Here is a 13,090-nt window from a genome sequence, read left to right as displayed (position 1 = left end):
TAGCCAGGCTTGTTGTCACGCGCCTGTTATCCCAGCTACTCAGGAGGCTGAGGCAGGAGAATTGCTCGAACCCTGGAGGCAGAGCTTTCAGTGAGCAAAGATCGAGCCACAGTACTCCAGCCTGGGCGACAGAGGAAGACTCCATTGGGGTGGGAGACGGGGGAAGTATATTTACTTTTTATTACTCTGAGACCAAAGAAACATGACATTTAAATTCAGACATGAAAGATAAATAGAAAACAGCCAGGCAAATAAGGAAATGAGTACTCAAGAATTTAACATTGACAATGAATTATTTAAAAGCACTCTTGGCTGGGCATGGTGGTGCATGCTTGTAGTCCCAGCTACTCAGGAGGCTGAGGCAGAATAATCACTTGTACCCGGGAGGCGGAGGTTGCAGTGAGCAGAGATCGCACTACTGCACTCCAGCCTGGTGACAGAGCAAGACTACGTCTCAAAGAAAAAAAAAAAGAAAAAAGCACTCTTGCTCATCTGGAGAGATGTGTCATTTTACTGAGCCAAAGGCTTAAAACATGCTTTGGAACTGATAAGTAGGAGGCTATCAGAGCTAGTAAGCTTTGCCTACCACTTCCATCTCGACTGGTAATTAAGGCTCTTATTTAACACATAACGATAGGAGTAAAATATTTCTGTTTTAAAAGGAAATTCTATGCTATGGTGGTATCCTTTGCAAATGTCAAGGATCAACTATATTTTACTATGTCTTGATTCCACTGTAGTAGCTCTCTTCTTTTGGGGGCTTCTGATATAATCAAACTCTCTTTTGATGTCCTTCAAAATAATCTAATAAGAACAGTATTTCAACATGGACACAAAGATGGGAAAAACTGACACTGGGGACTGTTTGAGGGACAGAGAGAGAGAGAGGTATGGCTTGAAGCGCTACTTATCAGGTACTATGCTCACTACCTGAGTGACAGAATCATTCGTACACCAAGCCTCAAAAACATGCAATTTACCCATGTAACAAACCCGCACATCTACCCCCAGAACCTAAAATAGAAAAGAAAAAAGAAACAGCATTCTGTTTTACTAGTTCTGATCTAAACCTTTATATGATACAAAGAAGTTTTTTTATTAGACTATGAATGTCTGTAAACAGAAAAAATACATATATTTATGTATATTATACCTATACATACTTACAACTCAAGATGTAAAAAGGTAAAGTCCTTCTCCTATCCATACATCTAAATTCTACTTAATCTTTCAAGATCAAGTATGTTTTTCTGTCCCGATTCAATCTCACAAAATCTCAAAATTGGGAGGAACTAAGAGAACAGGTCCAATCTTCCTATAAAGGAAGGAATGTCTCCTACAAAATGAATGCCCTGTCTTTGAATATTCTCAGTAAGAGCTGACTACCCGGGCCTGGCGCAGTGGCTCATGCCTGTAATCCCAGCATTCTGGGAGGCCGAGGTGAGCATTTCACGAAGTCAGAAGTTCAAGATCAGCCAGCCTGGCCAACATGGTGAAACTCCGTCTCTACGAAAAATACAAAAATTAGCCAGGTGTGGTAGCACATGACTGTAATCCTAGCCATTGGGGAGACTGAGGCAGGAGACTCACTTGAACCCAAGAGGCAGAAGTTGCAGTTAGCTGAGATCACACAATTGCACTCAGCCTGGGCAACAGAGAAAACTCTGTCTCAAAAAAAAAAAAAAAAAAAGCTGACTACCCATTTTATTAGCAGATGGCTCTGATTCTCTTCTCCTTTTGTATTCACTGGTGGTTCTTCTGACCTCCCCATCCCCCAACACTATGACAACCTCCACTTTACTCTGCTATAGATTACAGATTGTTATTTGAGTCCTTTTCATTTGATTATATACTTCCTGTGGACAAGTATTATCATTTTTGATTTTCTATTCCTTATGGTTTTATCTAGGAATTTTCTTACTTCTTCAATTTCAGTTTAAAGCCCTCTTGAAGTCAATAAGGAAAATGAAGCTGGTAACGTAACCAACGAAAATACCTTAGCAATATCCAAAGAACCATAAGGGCTAGCACCTTTATTCCTAAATATACTAAAGATTTGACACTTCCCGGAAGAGGCAGCCCTAAACTTGACTTTTTTTTTCCCCATGGTGTGACTTCTTTGAACTTGTTTTTCTTACCTTCAGTTTCTTAATGATTACTTTGAAGAAAACAAAACAGTTCAGTATTATCTACATAAACAGAAGATGTTCATTCACTGATAGATGCAAACAATATTTACTAAGTATAGCTAGACAAATAATGAACTAAACAGATACAAATCCTACCCTCATGGAGTCATATCTGGGCAGCAGAGTGTCAGTAAACAAGTAAACTGATAAATCAATGCATAATTCCAAATTGTGATGTATGCCTCTGAGGAAACAAAAATACAGTGATAGAAAATAACTGTAGAGAGGATCATTTTAGATAAATTGTCAGGGAACATATCTCAGAGGAGTTTATAATAAAGCCAAGATCTGAACTAACTGGTGCCAAACCAAAAAAGGGCTAGAGGACCAACACTTCAGGGAAGGAAACTAGCACAGCCAAAGGGTTCTACAATGTAAAAGCACACAGTATGTTGGCGGAACTGAAAGAAGGCAGAGGAACTATTAGGTAATCAACTAGAGTATGAATGTCACCACATAAAGATGAACTTCATTTATACATTAATCCAGAATATCTAGGTTCCACTCAAGGTTCAAATGAAAAGATACAGATTTCCCACCTCCTACGAGCCTCTGAATTGACGAATTCAGCGTTCCTTTTTAGATCTCAACCAAGTTGACCCCTTTGCAGAACTTGTCAATGACGCTTATATCCCATCTTCCTAGAAATAACTCTGCCCTTGGCATGTCATTCTTTTCTAGTGCTAAGGAGTGTGGCCTCTGTAGTCAGATTATATTAGTTCAAATACTGGTTCAGCCACTTACAAACCGTATAATCTAGAGCAAGTTCACTAATCTCTTCAAACCTCAGTTTCTCAATGAGAAAAGGAAAAACAATACTAGTACCTACCTCTATGAGTTCCTGTAAGGACCCATATACATGCTTACAGTGCCTGAAACACAGCAAATGTTAGCGATGATCATATTCTCTTCCTTTATGACTGTTTCGAAAGTCTCCTGATAGCTCTTCTTCCGCTCATACCTCAAAGAACAGTTTTGTTTTCTTGGTCTCATCCATTCCTACGACTTCAGCAGTTGAAAACCCACAAAATATATTTCATTCAATACCAGACCTCACTCTGGAGCTTCAGGGTCCTTCTACACTTTGTGCCTTTACACGCATTTTTCCTTCCATCTGGAAGGCTTCTACCATCTGCCAAGGTAACGCTGCGAGGTCTCACCACAAACTGAATTGATAGTCTCAGGCTGAGTTTGCAGAGAACCAAAGTCACTCCTCTACCATCAGAGTACTCCCCTATCACATACATTATCATCTATTGTAGTTGTCTTTCTACTTATCTGTACCTGGTAACAACAGTAGCTAACGCTCACGAGTGCTCACCGCAGGTCAAGATTATCTCACTTATCTTCACAAGACAGTAGAGCGAGGTCACACGAGTGACAGTCAGAATTCCAACTCCAGCCGTATGCTTCCAGAGCCCAAGCTCTTAACCGCGAGGCTGCAGTTGAAATATCAATCAATGCTCGCTGACTAAAAGTACTAAATACAAAAGAGAGATCAAAAGATGACTAGTCAAGTCGCGTAGTTAAATCTGAACCCTAAGGTGACACGAAAAGAGGATGAGCAGGAGGGAGGGTTCAATTCAGGGCGTTTAAAAGGATGAGGTTATTGGCCAAGTCCGCTAGGAACCCGAAGAGAGGCCGGGAAAGATGGAGTGAGGAAAGGAGTCAAGGGAAAGATGGAGTGAGGAGAGGAGTCAAGGGCCGCTCTGGAGGGGTGCATGAGATTGGGGGTCTAGGGAGAGGACAAACTGGATCGCATGCGACTGAATTTTCCAACGCAGGAGCCTCTGCGTTGCCTCTGCGCCCCTACCGTTGTATTCGGAAGGTCAAAGTGGTATCAACTACGGCGATGGCTGCAGCGCAGATCCCGGCTCTTTTCGCCTCCTCCCGCGGCGACGGCTTCTTTTCTCCGTTAGCCACGCAGGTACCTACTCCCGCTTCCGGTTCAAACCCTGCGTGACTGCACAGCGCCCACCTCTGGAAGAAGAAGCAGGGCCGAGCAGCGGCAGAGCACGGTGTGCCCATGCGCGCCAAGCATCACGCGGTCTCCGCGCTCAAAACACTCCCCCAAAACATCCGGCCCGTCGGAGCAAATGCGCCTGCGCCTCGTCCACCAATGGCCAGCGACCTAGCGTTTGCAGCTCGCCCTTCGGCTCGGGCTCCGGGGTTCTCACCCGCCGTCCTCACCCTCCTCATCCCCGCCCCTCCAAGTCTGAGGACGGAAGTGACGACAGTTCCAAAGGCGAACGGAGGCGGGTTTCATTTCGGCGCCTTTCTTTCTCTGGCAGAAGCGATTGGCTGGCGTAAAGCGAAAGAGGCGGGACAAATTGCCGCGGGTTCAGTACCGCCACTGGAACCGGGAGATGCGGCGCAGGAGCTGTCGCTGTGTTTGCTTTCACCTGAGTCTTGTTCCTTATTGTGGTTCCTGCTGCGGTTTTGATCATGTTGTTACCCTCGGACGTAGCCCGGCTTGTATTGGGTAAGCGCGGGCTCGGAAAGGAGGGTTATTGGACCCGGCTATGCCGGACACAAGGACCTTTGAGGCCAAAGGTTTTCCCTGGGTGGGGAAGCTTTAGGGTTTTGCCTCCCAGCTTACGAGTTGAGACTGGCGGTGATTCTTCGTCACTCGGAGGTTCTAGGCAGTTTAAGCTTCTTTGTATGTAGATGCTTCTCTCTTCAGAGGCTGCGTGGCGAGGGGAAGGCCGAGGGGAAGCTCGAGGTGCAACACCTGGAGCCGGATTCGGAGGGAAAGTCAGGCCTCCACAGTTAATTAGGACCCCTGAAAGAGCGTATGTCTGCATGACGGACGGGTTGCGTGTGCTTTAACCTTGGGCGCACTTTCCGTGGTTCATTGCTGGGACCAAAATAGGGCAAAGAGGGACTTCCCCGGCCCCCCATCTTTGTAGGGAGACCTTCCTGGCGCCCTTTTAATTACCCGCCCTTATAACTACGAATTTGGGAGTAAGGGTGATCTTCCTTCTCCATCCTCCACGCAATACGTCGTCCAGTGTAGAGGTGTGAAATGCCACTTGCATATTTTAAAACAGCAATTCCTGTACCTTTGATCAGCAAAAAATTTCAGAGGGTTAATTGCCTTAAATTAGTTGAATGTTTTCTAGCCCTAGTTTTACCTTCATTTGAGGAGGGGTGGTTTGTGGGTCACTTGTCTGTCAGGGTGTATTGTCTGAGTGAGAGACGGGTTTTGTTGTTTGTCCCTTGAAAGAATAAAGAGGATTGTACTACAGGGGACGAGAGTCACGTAAAGCTCAAAACCCGAGCCAGTGATTTACAGACGTCGTATGCGACGTCCTTAAAAGTAAATGGCAAGCATCTGTGATGAAACCTCCCGTAGTATTCGCAGCCATTACTACCATTATTTTATTGTTCGGAAAACCCATTTGTCTTGTGCCTCTTTTAAATGCCCAGCGCTGTCCACAAAAATGTTATTTGCGCAGGGCTCTTGATAAGCACATTTTGCAGGAAACGTTAAACGGAAATGGTTCCACCATCCATTTTTGAAGAAACTAATGACAAGTTTAAACTAATGTTTTGTTAATATCTGGTTAATCTTTTGCTTAAGAATTCTGAGTTTTGGCAGTTTGGTAATCTAGTTGAGTTTCGGTAACTGTAGTCTTAGACATGATTTCTCAGCCTCAGTACTGTTAACATTTTGGGCCTAATAATTCTTTATTGTGGGGAGCTATCCTGTGCTCAAACATTGTAGGATGTTTAGCAGCATTCCTGGCTTCTATTCACTAGATTACAGTAGGACACCCATTCCCCACCCTGCCCTTACGCAGTTGTGATTAGGGAAAATGTAGGTGTTGCTAGTATGTCCCCTGGAGGGCAGAATCATCCCTAGTTAAGAAAGTCCAAAGAAAGCAGTATCATTTTCTAATTGAAATAATTCGCATCAATTTGTGAGTATTCTTTCTCCACAAACCGGCTACTCTGCTGACTTCCTGCTTTTCATTTAATGGACAAAAAACGCCAGCCATGGTTTTCTTACCTTAAAAATCTTTGTCATTCACATTCCATTTTCATTGCCACCAGTCCCGCAATGTGCCTGCCATTACTTCTCGTTTGGACTTCTGTCATGGCTTCCTAGATAGTTGTCCTTGCAATTCATTTTATTTACTGCTGTCACAAATCTACCTGAAGCGTTCACACTATACCTTTTATTCTGAAAGTTGATATAATTCTGTTCTTACTAAAAATTTCAAATGTGCAGGAGTATACAGTACAAAAAAAAAGCCTCCCCATGCCTAATGCTCTTACTTTTGTTATTTATCGTTATACATCTTAAATATATATATATCGTGTATATCTTTCTCATATCAGGTTTATTATTTACTCATGATTCTTCTATCAGTACCCCCTCCCCATCTTCAGCTCTTCTTGTTATTGGCCCCTTCATAATGTTTTTTCCAGCAAATCTTTGGGTGCTTAATGTGTTCCAAACACTGCCAATTGCTGAACATAGAGAAGTAAGTTTTCTCCCCTTAGTGTTGAGATAATTATGGTTTTTTTACTGTTACACACACACAAAAAAAACACTTTTCTAGACCCCAGTAGACATTAGACACAAACAGGACGTTCTGTCTGATGTTCTGTGTCACCCTTTCACAAGTCAAATGTATTCAAAGAACAAAGAATTCCGTTAGTTGCTGTTCTTCACCTACTTTTTATCCTTCAGGATACTGCACTCTGACTTTTGCATCTCACTACTCCACTTAAGTAGCCTTTGTTGCCTTGTTGGGATTTTACAAAATGTATGGGCCAGAATACATCAAAGTGTTGTTTATTGCCTCTGGGCCATCAGTTCAGTTTTTATCCGTTTATTCAAGGTGATCTGTGGAACTGATCCTACTTACCTCTCCAGCTTGATCTCAACTTCTTAACATCTACTTTATGCTACAGACGTGCCAAACAAATTGAAGTTTCTTTGGATATTCTTATATGTATTCTACTTCTCTTTGTCTTCCCAGTACATTTGCATTCAAGGTTCAGGTCACACCTGATCTCTGAAACTTCATTCAGCAAGTACAGTTAGTACTTTCTTAAATGTTGCCACAGCATTGTACTTCTGTTGCAACCTTATCATGTCTTATTGTAGCTGTGTGTTTACTTTTTTTGATAAAATATACATAACAAAATTCACCATTTTAAAATGTATAGTTCTTAAAGCCCAAAACAATGAGTTTGTTGTTGTTGTTGTTTTTGTTTTTAGTGTACAGATCAGTAGTGTTAACTGTATTGATATTGTTCTGCAACCATCACTACCATCAGTTTCTGGAACTTTTTCATCTTCCCAATTTGAAACTTGCTTTTTTGTTTTATTAGTAGTCTTAGTCATGGATGAATGGACAAGCTTCAGGAGTTCTGGGAGTCCCCAAAATTATCATCTGTAAAGGTTTTCTTAAATAGATTTGTTACCTTCTGTATGAGACAGTATGCATTAAAAAAAATAGAAACCACTCTGAGTATTTAACATGGAAAGATTTAATGAGAGAATTGGTTACACTGGTGAGAGAAAAACTAAGACGCCCAGCAGCTTATAACTAAGGCATCTCAGTGGTTAGTGACAGTAGGAAGCCACTATGCTAATGATAAGAGGCTGAGTTGACTGTGTGGAACATGGAAGACTTGCCTGATGAGGGGATGGTAGTCATAGAGGAGACTACTGAGGCAGAAAGGGAATGGGGGGAAAATGTGGCTGCTTCCTCCTGCCCTCCAGCCTCCCACCAGTGCTTCCTATTTACTGAGCCCAGTCAGTAGCAGGCTGACAGAAGAGCTTGGGGAACATTGCCTATATAGAGTCAAGCTTTATGTCATAGAGTCGAGAGCAACAGAAGAGTCAAGAACATATTTGAAGTCAAACAAGACCAGAACTGACACACCCCTAACAGGTCAAGAGCTGCTGGTTCTATTCACCTTTATATCACCAAAACATAGATATTTAATAAAACATTTGCAAAAGTATGGCTGTAATTATGACGCTCCCCTTTGTTTATTGAATAATATATGTACTCCTTGCTGTCTAAAACTTTTCATGATCCTTACCCGTTTTGTCTTTTCTGTTGTATCTCCAACTCTTCCCCTTCATAAACTTTGTGCTGCATCCAAACTGGACATGTTCCCCAAATATGCTTGCATATATGCTTTCTGTCAGCTTCTTTGGGATTCCCAGCCATCCTTCAGAACTCATCTGCACCTTCAAACGTCACATAATTTCCAAGCTTAGTAGTGGTTTCTCCAGCCCCTCCCTTCTCATGAAGTAAATCAGCTCTATTTTCTTACCATTTTTGCTTTGCATCACAGTTATTTGTGTATATATCTTCTATCTCCAAGTAAGTTGTAACTTTATAGACAGAAACCTTGTCCCTGTTATTTGTGGATCTAGTAATATAAGGCACCATAAGATAAGGCTTCCTAAGAATTATTTGCATGCTTAAAGGACGTTAAATTACTAATCTTTCTAGGGAAATAGAATATGTGAAGGAGATGTTTTCACATAGCGTGCTTTACTATCTCTTGTTTGCTTTAAACCTCTCTTTTTATCTTTCCCTCTCTACAAGTAGGAAGAAAAAATACTTTTCATATAGTTAGGATTTTATCCTTTCTTCTCTTTTTCAGTTGTGTTTCCACTTCAATTTATTTAGTTACTCATTACCACCTCCACTTATAATAAAAGTAGGCTGAAGATAGTATTATGTTAAGAAAGAAACTCAGGCATGCTTTCTTACCTATTCAGGCACCTTTGTCAGTAAGTTTACACAAAAAAAATACATTTCTTTTATTCTTAAGTTGTTTTTAGGAATAAAAGGAAAAAACGGTAATAACTAATATTAGTTATAGGATAACCATTTGTATTATACTGATAAGAGATGATTAGTGCCTAGTTTGTACTTTCTGTTTTATTAATTTATTTATTGAGGTGGAGTTTCACTCTTGTCATCCAGGCTGGAGTTCAGCAGCGAGATCTAGGCTCACTGCGACCTCTGCCTCCCGGGTTCAAGTAATTCTCCTGCCTCAGCCTCCTAAGTAGCTGGGATTACAGGCGCTCGCCACCACGCCCAGCTAATTTTTGTATTTTTAGTAGAGATGAGGTTTCACCATGTTGGCCAGGCTGGTCTGGAACTCCTCACTTCAGGTGATCTGCTCGCCTTGGCCTCCCAAATGCTGGGATTACAGCCATGAGCCACTGTGCCAGGCCTGTATTTTCATCATGTTTGGATTTTCACTCATCTAACATCTGAGATTTAGAATTAATTTGTGCCTAAATTTCCCGTTACCTGACTGAGAATTGGTTATAGTCAGATACTTAATGATGATAAATAAACATTTTGTAGGCAGATACTAATCATATATATATAGTAAGGCCTAATTTAATAGGTTTAATAGGTTCAATAGGATCTTGAAAACTGCAACTTTAAGCAAAATGATATATAATCTAACTAATTTTACCATAGGCTAACTGATACATACAAGAATTTCTTCAGCATATTTTTGGTCACAAAAATATCACCACACTTGTAAATAAAGTCCAAAACACTTCTAATATTAAACATTGAAATAAATGTAAGCTATACATACATTTAAGAAGGATTAATAAAAACAAGATAATTACTTACCCAATTAGTCCAGTTCAAGGTTGCAGGTAGCTAGAGCCTATCCCAGCAGCTTAGGGTGCAAGACAGGAACTAACCCTGGGCAGGATGTCATTCTGTTGAAGGGAGCACTCCCACACCCACATACATTCACTCATGCTCACACTGTAATAATTTAGACACACCAGTTAACAACATACACATCTTTGGAGTGTGGGAAGAAACTGGTGTACCTGGAGAAAACCCATGCAGGCATGGGGAAAATGTGTAAACTCCATATATAACAGTGTTCTCGGCCAGAAATTGATTTTTTTTCCTCATCAGCAATATAACAAAAACATTGAACAAAATGATGGTATTTGAGGACTTGGTATATGATGATCAATGAACATGAGAGTAGTCAACTGTGTACTACATTATTTTGGAACTTTTGGGACACAGCTAAACCAGAATACATCAAGACTAATCTAAAATGAGAACTAAAGATTGCCAAAGTTGAGTATATTTTTAAGAGCAGAAGATAATGTATCCTAGATGTTACTATTTTGAGATGCATTATAACTTAAACACTTATTATAGAAGTAATCTATCCTTTAACAGTCTCATCTCGTGTGTGCTGTACAGAGGTATAATGTTTTATGAAATGCCATGAATTATCTGTGATGATTCCTTTCCAGGTTACGCTAGCACAAATGACAGTATTTTTCTGAAAAAAGTTAACTGTATCGCTGTATTCTGTCTAGGGCATTGTTTCTCAACGTTTATTTCATTACACAGCTTTAAGGAACCTTCTTAGGCTTTTTTTTTCCCTGACCCTCCTCCCCACATGAAATTTTAATGTTTTAGTGTCATGAATATATTGTATATGTTTATATATCGTGTATATCTGTGATTATGCATAAAAAGAGGGAGGGAGATTTTCTTCATTGCTCCCTGTCCCAGAACCAATTTTCACCCTCTTAGGGCAGTATCACTCCTTTTGAGAATGCATGGTCTAGGGGACAGCAAATCTACTTTAAGGTAGATACAAATCTACTGCAAATCTATAGTGTATTTTAATACCACCATCTATCAGAAGTCCCCAAGTGACTGAATGCATCTAGGGTGATAAGTACTTGAAACTCCACCACGAAAGGGAAGTATATTTGAGATCTTCAATTTAAATCTTGAAGCATATGAGGAAAAAGCTCCAACTGTCCTAATTTTAAGGTGATTCTAATAGTTCATAGATGTTTTAAATTTTTGTGTTTACAAAAAGCTAGTAACAGCTAACTCGCCTATTCCAAATATTATAATTGTCAGAAAGCCAGCCATCATAAAAATTACTTTTCAGCCAGCTGTAGTTTTCACAAAAAGGGAAGAAAACGTTGCAGTGTATCTTTGATCTAATTAATTTCACATCTGTGGGTTGATGTTCAATGACAGAAAGATTGAAGTCATGTTATCTGAGATAAAGCTTTCTTCAGATATCCAAATGTTTTCTCCAAAACACAATGGCGTCGGGTTTTGATGTGTATGTTTGTTTGTTTCTTCTTATTAGCAAGAGGTTGGAAAACAAATTCATCCACTACAAGTAGAGAGTGGTGAGTTGATTCCCAAATCACAGTTAGGGCGTTGCCTGTAATGAGATGACCATATTCTTGCCCTTTCCTTTTTAAAACCTTGGTGTAGAATGACTTCGTAGGCCATCTTCTTAGTTTTTTCACTTTTTGGACCTGGTTAAAGATACAGTTCCAGGTGAAGAGAGTAGAATCTTATAAAGTTGGAAGAGATCTTAGAAATAATTTCTTTTTTTTATCTTTTAAGTTCAGCGGTACATGTGCAGGTTTGTTATATAGGTAAACTTATGTCATAGGGGTTTGTTGTACGTGTTATTTCATCACCCAGGTGTTAAGCCTAGAACCCATTAGTTATTTTTCCTGATCCTCTGCCTCCCACCCTTCACCATCCAGTAGGCCCCAGTGTGTGTTCTTCCCTCTATGTGCACATGCGTTCCTATCATTTAGTTCCCACTTACAGTTTTAGTAGCTAACAAATACTTATTGACAATTATGCCAGCACTGAGATAAGTGTACTTCAAAGGAAAGTGTAAGGGAATACTTATAAATATTAAGTAATACCTGGTAAGGGAATATTTAGTAGTGGGGAATAGGGAGTAATTTTACTAAACTGTGAAGAATGAGTTGAAGATAGCTAGGCTGAGAAAAGATTAGCTGCCCAAGCAAAGGAAATAGAATATACAGTGGCCTTGAAACACAGTCAATGGTGTATCTGTGGGACTGAAAGACCAGTTTGGCTGGAAGCAATAGAATGGCAAAACATAGGCTGAAGAGGAAAGTAGGGTATGAAGCAAGTAGAACCTCATACGATACGTTAAAAATTTGGAATCATAGGCCGGGTGCAGTGGTTCACACGTGTAATCCCAGCACTTTGGGAGGCCTAGGCAGGCAAATCACCTGAGGTCAGGAGTTCCAGACCAGCCTGGCCAACATGACAAAACCCTGTCTCTACTAAAAATATAAAAATTAGCCAGGCATGGTGGCAGGCGTCTATAATCCCAGCTACTTGGGAGGCTGAGGCAGGAGAATCACTTGAACCTGGGAGGCAGAGGTTGCAGTGAGCCAGGATCGCACCATTGTGCTCCAGCGTGGGTGACAAGAGCAGGACTCCAACTAAAAAAAAGAATTGGAATCATATTTTTTTCATCGAGATACAATGCACATACTACAAAATATAAAATTGGTTGGTTTTCAGGGTATAAAAATCCAGGATATTTGTGGATTCATAATGTGCAGATATCACCACTTATTTCAATATTTCCATCACTCCAAAGAGAATCCTTATACTGTTAAGTCACTTCCAATTCCCCCTTCTCCTGTCCTCTGCCAACCACAAATCTACTTTCTGTATCTATACATTTGCCTTGCCTGGACATTGCACATTAATAAAATAGAATGTTTGGCTTTTTGTGTCTGACTTTCACATAGCATAATGTTTTCAGCATTATTCCATGTTGTAGCTTTTTATAGCTGAATATTTCATTATATGAATATGCCATATTTTGTTTGTCCATTCATTAATGGACACTGTTATGAAGAATGCAGGCCAGGTGTAATGGCTCACCCTGTAATCCCAACGCTTGGGAGGCCAAGGCAGGAGAATTGCTGGAAGCCAGGAGAGCGAGACCAGCCTGGGCAGCATACTGAGACACCCCATCTCTACCAATAAATAAGTAATTAGCTGGGCATTTGTTTGGTGGTACATGCCTCTAGTCTTAGCTACTGGGGC

The 13,090-nt window shown here is 40.7% G+C and overlaps 3 protein-coding genes across 11 annotated transcripts in view; 2 read left to right on the top strand and 1 right to left on the bottom strand.

Annotated features, from left to right (window-relative positions):
* Nucleotides 1-4,208, bottom strand: part of ATM (ATM serine/threonine kinase) — a 134,418-nt gene extending 130,210 nt beyond the window's left edge. For 2 of the 8 annotated variants that reach the window (XM_050758669.1, XM_050758676.1), the window contains exon 1: nucleotides 4,003-4,208. The gene's annotated coding sequence lies outside the window, so the exon portion shown is untranslated. The other 6 variants (XM_050758671.1, XM_050758672.1, XM_050758670.1 and 3 more) reach the window with 6 other exon arrangements.
* Nucleotides 1-13,090, top strand: part of POGLUT3 (protein O-glucosyltransferase 3) — a 603,612-nt gene that overhangs the window by 252,521 nt on the left and 338,001 nt on the right. The gene's annotated exons all lie outside the window — the stretch shown is intronic.
* The window catches only part of LOC126936198 (protein NPAT), a 64,872-nt gene continuing 56,258 nt past the window's right edge, over nucleotides 4,477-13,090 (top strand). Inside the window, exon 1 of one of the 2 annotated variants that reach the window (XM_050758684.1) lies at nucleotides 4,477-4,671. In XM_050758684.1, coding sequence (XP_050614641.1) covers nucleotides 4,635-4,671 — 37 coding nt within the window. In that variant the 5' untranslated portion in view covers nucleotides 4,477-4,634. The remainder of the gene's footprint in view (nucleotides 4,672-13,090) is intronic. The other variant, XM_050758685.1, reaches the window with a different exon arrangement.

The sequence above is a fragment of the Macaca thibetana genome, chromosome 14, assembly GCF_024542745.1.
Source record: "Macaca thibetana thibetana isolate TM-01 chromosome 14, ASM2454274v1, whole genome shotgun sequence".
In the NCBI taxonomy this organism is placed as follows: Eukaryota; Metazoa; Chordata; class Mammalia; order Primates; family Cercopithecidae; genus Macaca; species Macaca thibetana.
Note: the sequence above shows the minus strand (reverse complement) of the source record. Positions and strands in the feature narration are given on the sequence as shown.